Source organism: Chanos chanos, chromosome 8 (genome assembly GCF_902362185.1).
Source record: "Chanos chanos chromosome 8, fChaCha1.1, whole genome shotgun sequence".
NCBI classification, from domain to species: domain Eukaryota; kingdom Metazoa; phylum Chordata; class Actinopteri; order Gonorynchiformes; family Chanidae; genus Chanos; species Chanos chanos.
Window position 1 is genome coordinate 39,917,630 of NC_044502.1, and position 12,358 is coordinate 39,929,987.

The 12,358-nt window shown below is 40.5% G+C and overlaps 1 protein-coding gene across 1 annotated transcript; it reads right to left on the reverse strand.

The window, feature by feature from the left end:
• Nucleotides 1-6,224: 6,224 nt before the first annotated feature.
• Nucleotides 6,225-11,809, reverse strand: zc3h12aa (zinc finger CCCH-type containing 12Aa). The gene is made up of 5 exons (XM_030782192.1): nt 11,405-11,809; nt 10,036-10,175; nt 7,938-8,172; nt 7,482-7,588; nt 6,225-7,393 (listed from the first exon to the last, which is right to left on the reverse strand). The coding sequence occupies exons 1-5, from the start codon at nt 11,746-11,748 to the stop codon at nt 6,390-6,392; spliced, it is 1,830 nt and encodes a 609-aa protein (XP_030638052.1). The 5' UTR covers nt 11,749-11,809; the 3' UTR covers nt 6,225-6,389.
• Nucleotides 11,810-12,358: the final 549 nt, after the last annotated feature.

A 12,358-nucleotide genomic window follows, 5' to 3' on the forward strand; every position in this document is an offset into this window, starting at 1 on the left:
GGCTGAAGCTCTTTAAGTTTCTTTGTAGCCTGCTAGTGAGATTAAAATGAATAGCATAACATACAATATTTTGCATTTTGTTTATTCTATGTGTTATGAAACAGACACCAAAACACATAGCTGGAGTCAAAGAGCCTGTCTGGTGAAGCCTTGTGTTTTTGCTGCAGGTTAGCCCATTCAGTGCCTTAAAACCTGGGCCATGGACACCACATGAAAATGAGAGTGCTGCTCAGCCACACCTGACAGAGATCGCAGGTGATGTCAGTCCCCACTCATGTTGTATGGCGCTAGGGTTATGTGTATACTTTAAATAAAGGGATGCAACAGAGGATAAGATTGTAAGATTAAACTGTAAACACTTGCTTCTACAGCAGCACTGGTCAGTCCGAATGCAGAATATGATCATAATTCCCCACTTGCAGATTGTTGTTTTTTTTAATTACTTTAGTAACTACACGTGATTGTGGATACATGGATGCATTTTCATACATGGGTCCATTAAATGAAAGAAAGAAAGAAAGACAGAAAGAAAGAAAGAAAGAAAGAAAGACAGAAAGAAAGAGAGAAAGAAATTGCACCGGTCAGATTCATATACATCTATATTTACACCTATCCAGTAGGTGGCAGCACCTTGAAGCACACACAAGTATACCTCCACTAGCTTGCGCTAATCATGTACCAAAACATATTCATTGAAACTGATTAGTCCCAGGGACTGAGAAGGCAAAAAAGCGGGGTGCTACCCTACATGACAGACTGACGCAGGCTGAGAAAGAGATTCAGGCCCTGAAGTCTCAGATATCTACTGACAAAGCATCATGGGAGATGAGATTCACACAGCTGCAGAAGCGACAGCAAAACCTTCGAGATCAGGTGTGCATTTTTTGTCTGTCTGTTTTTGTTTGTTTGTTTTTTATTTAGATTGATGTTGCAGAGCACACACATGTAAGATGAGTGTAGTATTGTGTTAGATTTAGATTCCTGAGATGCAAAAAAATATGGAAATTTTGTCATAATTCTCGTTTGTGTCTTTTTTTTTTTTTTTAGCTGACCTCTGAAATCTTAGTTAGAGATGGGGTTCTTCATAAATTTTGTCATTTCGGGGAAACAAATGAAATCCCGACAGAGTGCGGCGTGGAGAACAGCCGTTACGAGAACGAGGAAGATTGCTCAGGTGAGCTTGCCTGGAACTCTTCAAAATAATTCCAGAATGACCTTGGACTTTCGTTGATTTCGAAATTGTTCTCTGTAGGTGGCGGTAATCCTCTTCACAATCTTAGAGGACCTGGCGTGAGACTATCGCAAGTGTGTTGTCACGCCAGCAGTTTGAGAGGCAGCCAAATCTCTCTTACCTCAGACTGTGACTTAAGATCTACTTCAGCTATATCCATAAATACCAGGTAGAATATTTGCCGCTTCCCATCTGTCAGCACAAACCAGATGTTAATCCCCAAAATTACTTTGAAAGTTCTATACGACTACATGATCAAAAAAAAAAAAATTCAAAAGTAATTTGCAGGACATGCAGTCAGCATGGTTAAAACTGATTTTGGATGTAAGTATGTGGTTCTCCAGTCTAGGGTCGTGGAGGGGCAGCTGTGGCCCTCATCGTGTCTTTGTGCCCCATTCTCCGATGGACCTGAGGATCGGCCATCGGGTCCGAATCCTGCTGCCTTCTGGGAGGATCAGCACCGGGACCCTGCGCTACTTGGGCCACCTGGATGACGTGTCTGATCTGCACCTCGGAGTGGAGCTGGAGTCAGCCGAGAATGGGGAGATCACTGGCACCCGTGAGGGTCACTGCTACTTTGAATGGTAACAATGGCACCTTCAGAATGCATTAATATGAAACCTGCCTTTGTTCATGACATTCTGAACTCATAAACTGTTACCAATATTATAAAACAGAGGGGAAAAAATCTGTTAGTGTGACGTTGTTATGAAAGAAAATTCAAAATGTCAAAAAAGAACTTATATGGCCTTTCAGTTCTGAATATTCTAATGTGCCCCCCCCCCCCCCCCCTCACATTTCCTATTTTGTTTTCCTTTAGCAAGCCTGGATACGGTGCCTTTGTGGCATTCAACAAGCTTCTAATGGCCTGGGAGTAAAGGAATCATATGACTGCATCAATATTTGTCTTTCTGCCTCTTGTGGAGTATCATGCATGACAGTGTGAATATTCTACTTTTAGTAAATGAAGAGATTCAATATTCTCATTCTCCTTGCAAAAAGCCTCTCTGTTAGAAGTGCAGTTCCGGAATCCCCTTGCAAACAACTCACATTAATTTTTGCAGAAAATGTATTGTTGTTTTGTCGTGTTGCAACAAGTGACAGTCTGTCTACTACTAAAATAATACAAAGCCATTTCACATGAAACATTGACGGTAGAGCAATACGACTTTAATTGTTTAGTGCAATCAAGCAAACAGATGGCTTTAGAATGTGCGGTTTGAAATCATTCCGGTTTATACGCATATACACACACATATACACGCAATTATGATGTACACTGCCTGGCCACAAAAAAAGTCACACACTAATATTTTGTTAGACCGCCTTTAGCTTTGATTACGGCGCTGATTCGCCTTGGCATTGTTTCGACAACCGTACGCAACATCGCAACGCTTATTTCCGTCCAGAGTTGCATTCATTTTTGGCCGAGATCTTCTTGTCTAACCACTCCGTAAAGTCCTCTCCTGCACACCCCAGAGACAATTATTGGGGTTAAGGTCAGGACTCTGTGGTGACCAGTTCAGGTGTGAAAATGATTCCTCATGCTCCCTGAAGCACTCTTTCACTATTTGAGCCCGATGAATCTTGGCATTGTAGTCCTGGAATATGCCCATGCCGTCAGGGAAGAAAAAATCCATTGATGGGATAACCTGGTCATTCAGTACATTCAGGTACTCAACTGACTTCATTTTATTGCCACATAACGTGGCTGAGCCTAGACCTGACCAACTGAAGCAACCTCAGATCATAACACTGCCTCTGTAAGCTCCAAATCCAAACGGTGACATTTTTTTTTTTTGGCCAGGCAGTGTTTAATTTTATGTTTATGTCTAAGGATTCGAAAGTGTGGCATAAAAATGTGACTTCTGTGTGATGAAGCTTGGACATGACAGGTACTCGATTAAAAGTCAGAAAAATCTAAAATCTGCTCTCTCTCTGGCCTTCATAATACTACTACTACTACTAATACTAATGATACAAGTTTGTTTAGAGCCCAGTATCATTATTTATAGTCTCAAAGGGCTTTACATGTCTATAACAAAGTCAAAGCAAAATTATATTATCCATAAGTTAGAGAAAATAGATGTCTTTAGACTGGTTTAAGAGGTATGGAGAGAGTTTGCCTCCCTAACTTCTGTTGGTAAACCATTCCAGAGGAAAGGAGAGCGGTAGGGAAAGGCTCATTCACCAGCGGACTTCTTTTTAACTCTTGGAATAACTAATAGCCCAGAATCTTGAGAGCGCAGGGTGCAAGGAGGGTTATAGGGTGTTATTAAGTCAGATTACAAATTTTCTGTAACAGTGACTGAATACCTTTACTAGTGCATTCAGATGAGGGTGTGATTCTGGGCAACTCTAACGCTAAATAATTTTATGATCATTTCTGGCTCACTTTTCCTTTTAGGTCACAGTACAGATGAATTTTACTTAACTCCCATGGGGCTATTTACATGTGGGCCATTTTTGTTTGCTTTTGGAAACTAACTATAGCTGACTGTGTTCATCAGACGTGCATTGTGATCTGTAACATTTGCATATCTTCAGTTTTCTGAATATCTACAATCTATTAAGTTGGTTGTCCTACTGTGCTTCCTTTTTGTGTTTTAGTGTGTGTGTGTGTGTGTGTGTGTCTGTGCAGGTTCGGGAAGGAAGGAATAAGTATCAAAAGGTGCATTCTTGTATGAGTGAAAAGTATTTACATATGTCTGCTTTGCATATTGCTGTGCAGGACTAGGAGGACACTCCTTACTCTACCTTTGTTATTGTGAAAGACATTTGCTTACTTCCTTCTAGGAAAGCTTACAGCTTTTTCTTCATCTAGTTCCAAATAGCTGCTCAATGTACTTCCTGGAGTGATTAAAAAAACAAGATATTGCTCAAACAGCAGGTTTTGAACTGGATTTTGAAAATGAGATACCGTCACAGTCATAAATCAAACTTCATGTTATGACAAAGGATCTTTTAACACATTTGTTTCTTTTGACGGCGATGTTAATGCTCCAAGATTTCAACCATCACGACCATTGATTATTACGTGAAACATGCTGCAAGCGCGCATTAAACAAACCATGCCGACAGTTCACAAGTCAAGTATTATATTTGTGACCTCAATCTGGGAATTATCTGAGGGCAAAAGATGAACCTTTAATGATGTTCTTCAGCCCAGTTAATAGTAAAACTGTCAGCTCTTGTTCTGTGGCTTTCAAACGGCAATTTTACATGTTATAAACAGAATTGCATGTTTTGTCCAATTTTCTGTTTGTATTTGAAAATGGCATGGCAATGCTGATTTAAACTTCTGCTACTGTGTAAATAGTTTGTAGGATCAGCCATGCACATGACAATGAAGCCCGCATTCCTGTAATTCTCTGGCAAAACTCCCAGAAATTCAATTTTTCAGATTAAATGTCTGAATGCTTGAGTGATGTATAGTTTGGTGTATGGAAAAACATCTTTTGGTTGGAGTATCTATGTAAGGTATTTACCACACAAACATGCAAAATCAAATTTTTTTTCTTAATTTATCAATATGACCTAATAACAATGTAAGGCCAACTCTGTGCACATTATTTACTATATATCATTTTGATCACAGTTCATATCAGTTCAACAATATTCATAAGACCGAGAATTTCGCTCCGTTGTTTGAATAAAAATAAGTCAAGCCGGACTTGAAGAGAAACAGTTGCTGGTTGCCAAGAACAGTTGGCATATTTTAAGTTTGTGTATTTGTGCTTCTGTGTTCAGAGCAGCTTTGTTAAACAACCTTTAGTGTCACTTTAGTAATATATATATCTCCTTGTTGGGTCTGAGGAAGATAACATTTACCAAAGGCAAATTTAAAGGTCTCAAAGGTCCTAAGGAACTTGATTCACATTTATTAAATAAGACTTGGAAAACACAGATAAGTATTATAAAACGAAAACACCCTCAGATAATATAATCTAGGGATGTGATCAAGATATTAAACTTTGGGGCTTAGAGAGCTGTCAAATGAAATAAAAATTTTTTTTTATCCTTGATACAGTCACTCAAAATACAATAAAATGCTGTTGAGGAGACAAATAAACCTTTACAGAGTTAGTATTAAGGAGATTAAAAATGACACTTGGCTGATATTAATTTGAGAGCTACTCTAAATGTCCAGAGAGTGATCCATGGCAAGTGAATTACACGTGTGCATCTTTGCGCTTGTGTATGTGAATAAATACAAGAAAACATACATTCATATTCATTTGTCAAATGTGAATGACCACAGTTAGGTGCATGAGAAACTGAATGTGTGTGCTTTGGTTAACTCAGCTTAACACACTGTGTAAGTCCAACACATCTGTCAAGGATTTATGAAGTGTCCAGTGAAAAAAACCTGTGTGTGTAAGGATAAGAGAAGAAACAAATAAAGGCTTAGAAGTTTGTGCCACTGTTATATAATCATATGAGTCACTACCATAATAGCGTTGTAAAAGATGCTATTTTGACTGTAGTTAAAACAGCAGGAGTATTGCAAAGGAATGAAAAGAGTCAGTATTTTTCCTGTGGATTAATCAGGGCTTTGGTCAAATTTGAACAACTGTTAACATCAGCATTCTATACCTTTAAAAGATTTTAAATGTACATGGAATGTACACAGAAACACATGTTTGAACACAATCTTTTGACCTCTGAGGTTTACTGCTTCTTAGTAGGTTAAAATGTGAACACATTTGAAAAAGTACTTAGATTTTTGACTTTGAGTGTATTTACAGCATTCGTACTCTAGGAGTCACCTTTTACTGGAATGTGGAAAAAGAGCAATCAAACGGAAAGAAACGGACACCCTTTCAAAATCTACTAAGACAAAAGATACAATATGCATCAACATTCAATGACATGATTCATTCTGACTTCCTTGTCATACACTCTCATCACATATAAAATGTGATTTTCTGGTGTAATAGGAGATCACTTAGGATCCACAAAGTAATAAAGAAAAACTTCAAATATGACAGTTATGAAAACAAGACAGACAACAGAAACAAAGCGATAAAAGATATGAGAACATCAGCCTTGAAAACTGTGCAGCATCTAGACCAAGAAGCAGTGCCCCACAGAAAAATTCTTTAGCCATCAGATGACCTCTAATGAGACTAGAGCTTAAGCCCAAAGTGAAAGAAAACTATGAAAAGTATTCTCTCTTAGATTTGAGACTAAGTATCTCTGCTGCAAGTCTTTGTGCATCTGTAATTTGTGGTAACATGTTCATGACCTTGTCAACCAAATGGGGGTTGAAAATGGCATGAAGCCTCTTCCTAACGTCCTCTCTCTCAGTCTCAAAGGGGACTGGTTGTGGTCCACCCCAGGACGGTTGGTTTCCATAGGCCCCTTCAGGCCTAGGTGGACTTGGCATGGAGCGGGGGTTTGGTAAACTATACGCTGTTCGAGTCTGAGGGACCCAAAGAGGGTCTGACCAGCTTTTCTCCAGGGAGAGGTGGGCCCCGCTCTGTTGGATGTAGGCGGGGAGGCTGTAGTGGTTGGGGTGTCCCGGAAAGGGTGGTGAGCTATAGTAGTTTTGCTGAGGGTTTACTTGACGCAAGTTGCTGGTATATTGTGGAGGGCCTGTAGATGAGGATACACCTGAGGAACAGACACAGGTGTGAGGAATGTCCTGTCTCTCCAGGTGGCCATCTTGGTGTCTGGATCTGGCTTTGAATGGGTCTTCTAGTCCTCGGGAAGCATCTGAGAAATGGCTTTCATAAGACCCAAGACCAGAGTCTGAGCTGAAGACAGAAGAGTGATCTGTGACAGAGGAGTGGAATGGGGACTGCAGACTGGGCCAATTTAGTGTACCACCTGAGCTTAGGTTTGTGGCAAGATTCTTACTGGAGGAGATTTTGTCCCAGTAGTTCAGTACATCTTTGCCCATCTGGGTCTTATGCACAGAACCTTCAGGTTCCAGGGTCAGCCTATATTCTAATTCTTGTTCCAGAGAAGGGGAACAGGAACCAAATCCAGGGTCAACTCGTTGATAGGACCCTCTCGGTGATGCCCCGGTTCGGCTCTCCTCTTTGGGGCAGGACAGTCGAGCGTTCTCTCTCAGTTCATCTGCCAGAGATCGCTGGGACTGGTTAGTCCGTTCTGGATGGTAGAACTTACATTTGATCCCATATGTGCACTTTTTTCCTGTATGAGAAAGAAGTTGAGGGTTTACTCTTCATTATTACACTGTAGCTCATCACTTGCAAATTTAAAAATCGGAACCAGATCTTACCATATGGACAGAGCTGCCGCTTGTGGTCCGGTAAGAGAGGTTTCTTCCTGAGAAAGTTCTCCAGACTTGGTCCATGACGACCCAGGGGGTCATCTGGGGGCATGAATCTGTGTAAAACGGGAAGGGACTACACTTAAACACCTTCTGATTGGTCACATCAGCCAAAAATTGCAATTGTAATCTAGCCAACAATAATACAAATGATGGGAAGTGCTACAGAAATACTGTGACAACAATAGTGATCACAAAAGCATCCTGTGTAGAGCCAGTCACACAACAGTTGGTCAAAGTACTTATAATGCACCTATTATTGGCATCATTACTTGGTCTGAAACCTGTGCTGAGGCAGACAGCAACAGTACTAGAGTGCGAAACTTTTAGCAAAACATGTTAATAACAATTATATCACATAGGAATTCAGTTTGTAATGACTGCAAAAAGGAATAGAGCACGTACTTGTCGTTGACAAAGGAATACATAAGAAGCCCCTCTTCGATGCAACGTTTCCATTCCGGTCGTTCACTCTGCAAGTCGCGATAGGTGTCGTTAGACACAATGATACCGTCCAGTTCATGAGCCAGCCTGATGATGAAGCGATCGTCATAGCAAACGACCCGTTTCCCTCCAACACGGCGTGAGGGGGTAAAAACAAGTATTTTCTTCCTCTCCAGCTCTTCTAGGATGTGCTGATCTACGGTTAGATACACGTGGGAAAAGAGCAAATCAGTCACATGCTAAATTCTATAGAAGCCGGCACTCCGGAAAATTTCAGAGACGCAGGAAATACACAGGGAATCTTAAAGTCGTATATCGTTAATGTACAACAACCGGTCTCACAGCATATCACCAAATGATAGTATCACACTTGGAACACCAAAACATTTAGTCATGTCTCTGTTTGTTTTCTCAATTTTCCTAAATAATTTCCTCCACGTTTCCTCTCAATTCTTCTCCACAATTTTGCAAGTCCAATTACCTTTGATTATGTCAGCGTCCCCCTCACATGGTAGTCACACCACTTTAATGAGTACACACTTTCTTTGACTCACTTCCTCAGTCAAGCAATCATTACAAGAAGGACAGCATTGTAAAACAGTGCAGTGTTAATGGAGGACAAAGCTGTTAGCTGAACCTGCAACTACATAGGTGACTGAGCTCCAGTGACCAAACTAAGATAGAAGCAGACAGACCACTGCTGACTCACCTGCCCAAGGGAACACAGTCTATTGTTCTCACTTGGACATCAGGCCAAAGTCAGTTAAATGGGGTACCGCTGAGATTTCAACTGACAGAATAAGGAATGAGATTGCTTGTTTGAATTTTTACATGTTACAAAACCGCACCATATTTCAGGATGAAGTAATGCTTCTTTGAAGTGCACACAGGGGGGTGCAATACATGAAATTACATGTAGGTGTTACGCAGTGCAATTTGATCCTCAGGCAGTAAAATAACATACATTGTAACACATAACTCAGATTAACATAACCATGCTTTTCTTATAATAGGTGGTACGGATCATAATCACATTCAGGTTAGATGACACTTCAGAAACATATACAGTATCTCTTACATCTTTATCTTTTGACTGCATTATTCATTTCTGATGTAATATCCTGACTTGACTCACTCTCTTTTTCCACAAGGTAAAGAAGCAGAAAACATGATACTGCTGATACTATCTGTACTGGCTAGGGGGAAGTGCATCTCAAGGGTTGACAAACAAACAAAAAATAACTTTCTTAAAACAGAAGCATGTATACCTCCCAGAATGTGAAGAGGTTAATAAGTTGCACTAAAACCGGTTAAGGTTGTTGGAAACCAAAAAAAGAAAGAAAGGAAAAAAAAAAAAAAAAAAAAAAAATCAGGTCACACACACACTCACAAAAAAAAAAAAACCCAATCGAGAACTTCCTGGTGGGGTTTTCCCAGCACAGTCTAAAGGGAATTTTATTCTTCCTGGTGCTCAGATTGATTTGTGAATAGTTCTGTCCAGGCACAGAATTTGCTTAAGTATGAAGCAGATGCTATTGCTCTGGTACATGAGATAGTGAGGTATTCGCAAACAAGGGCAGCATAAACACTTAATGCTAAACTAAGCCTTTATACAAAGTGAAAAGACTGGGAATGTGATTGGGTAGAAAGGTGTCTCTAAAATCCCAAAGGTGATTTTACAGAGGCTCTATGATAAGATCAGATTAATGGAGGATATGGATAATTTGGGGAACAAGAGGGGAATGACGCGCTACTTCCCCGTAGCTGTTTTGCAATGCCAAACTCCTAACCTGTCTGTTTGGAATTACCCAACTTCTGTGACCTCATTTTCAGGATACAAAAGAAATTGAATAATTTCTAACAACTCTGTTGTTTTCTCTTTCAACCTATGGATGACAAAAATGAATGCGCACTAAATCCCTCACCAAGGGCAAAAACACAACAACACAAAATTAAACAAAACTAACCCTGTTTTGTTTAAGATATGGTTGTTTTTTTTTCTCTCTGTGTAGGCAAGTAAACATTTGCTCTCTGTGGTAAAATGAGTATGTGTTTTCACCTGAAATGGGGACATCTGGCCTTGGTTGCTCTTTTCTCCAGGATGGCACAAACACAGTGATATTTGTGTGTCCCCTTTCAAGGAAGTAGTTGACTGCCAGCTCAATCCCTCGGCAGGAGAAAACTTCCTTGTTTCCGTGACTGAGTCAGAAAAACAAAATAGCAAAGTTATAAGTCTGTGTATGTGTGTCTGTGTGTACATGTGTGCATACCCTGAGCTACACTAAAGGAATAGTATCAGTGCCCGTGTATCATTCATCTTATTTCTCAACAGTCTGTCGAAGATAGTCGCTCATGCACCCTTTGGCCAAACCGTCTTTGGTGTTGTCTTCTGGGTGTGTGCTTACGGTAATAATGAGTCTGGAGGGCAGGTTTAAACATGTTTAGATTTGCGTGGCTACAAAATACCTCATCTTATGAAATGTGGAAATGAAAGACGCAAGTGGCCATTTAGCAGTCACAAGAAATCAGAAATACCACCGACAAAGCCTATTAAAGGATAATATACTGCATAACCAATGACAACCGGATATAATTCAAAATTCATTATTAACTATCTATGAAATGTGAGGCTAAGACGTAATCAAACATTAACACAACAAATAACAGTATAGAAATAACTGACATTTTTCGCTTTTTTCCCCTTCCTACAACAAAAGACCTATTCATGTGCTTTTGAAAATATTCTTCAAAAAAGGTGTCAAATCCAGGTATTCAGTATAGTGCCTATAGTTTCATACTGACTGTTTAAAGAGCATCTTAAAAATGAGAAAACTGTGGCTAAGAAGAACCAAATCCTACAAACTATGAGATTTCACTCTTTGTGTGGGAATACCTCACAGAGTAACAATGCAGCTTGTCTTGTATCGTGTGTAAGAACACACTCAGTGACATACATGTGACGACATTTGTGCGTGTGAGCGCATGTGTGTGCGTGCGTGTGTGTGTGTGTGTGTGTCTACATGATTTGCATATTACAGCTGTGACTTCACAGCAGACATGGAGAGATAAAGGAAGTGGATTAAGTGAAAATAAGTTAAGCATAGCAAGGGACAGTCCACATAGTTCAAAGGTTACTAGCAATTTACAGGCACAGTTTAAATGAACTTCTTCATCTACGATACACAACATTCATTTTAAGAAGAGCCCTGACTGGCAGTTAAAAACCTTTAATCTTGTCTCTGTACAAGACAAAAACGCCTGTATTCAAAGTGAAAATGCTATTATTGAACTGTATTTTGTCTTGCAGGAAAGAACTCACTACAATGCACATTGTCCTTACATGGAGCATTAAGTTAAGGCTGTCATTTTTTCCTTCATACTTAGAGAAACCTGCAAATCCTCAAACATACCCAAACCAAAGCACTCACCTCATTGCCACATTGCTGCCATCTATGATAATGGGTTTCAGGCCATTGTCTCTCTCCGATTCGCTTTCCTGTAGCGGAGGTTGTAGTTGCCCTCCATGGGGACTTTGTCCAGATCCCGTTTCATCAGTTTCTAGGCTGGCTGCGGAGGTAGAGCCTGCTCCGATCCGAACCAGCTCTCCGAGCACGGCATTCGTATCAGTCTCCAGGCCTAATTTCTGGAGCGCCGCATGGACCTCCCTGGGAGAGTATCCCAGCTTCCGGAAAAAGTCAACCTTCATCTGGAGCTCTGAGTCCTGCCATCCAGGTCCAAAGCCCGAGGTTTGTCTGTGACAGGCCGGATGCATTGTGATCTCTGAAACCGGACTTGCAGCGTGAAACAACTCGGCTGAGCTGATCACCCTCCCCTCCTCATGACAACCTGTCAGTTCTCATTTGAGCCACACTCAAGCTGGAAAAAAACCCCAAAACATACATACACTTACTTTTATCTGTCTATGTTCCAAACTATGTTTTTTTTTACTCAAGAAAACTAGCATCAAGTGAAATTACTCATTGTTTAAAGATCAAGGGAGCAAAACTGCACAGTTATCAGGAATAAAAAAACTACTAGAATTGTATTGGGACATCTGAGCCAAATTATATAACATTTCACCACAAACTCTCTCACTACATGATGATCTTTCAGTACTCCTCAGAATCACAATCAGTGTCCACTTACAACCCCAGATGCAGTAGTGGTTCTAGCTTGTAAGGTGCCCCAGGCGAACCCCCCTTTCAGCTTATTTGATAGATTCCCCTACTCCCCCTATCTCGGGCTTCAAGAAGGGAGACCTGAGGTCAACCTACCCGCCCCCATCTTGTACTTCTGAGTGGGAGACCTACCCAGGCAGTAGCCTGCCTAGCTCAAAAAACTAGAATCCAAAGGTTAACTGACCCACACGGTGACATGATATC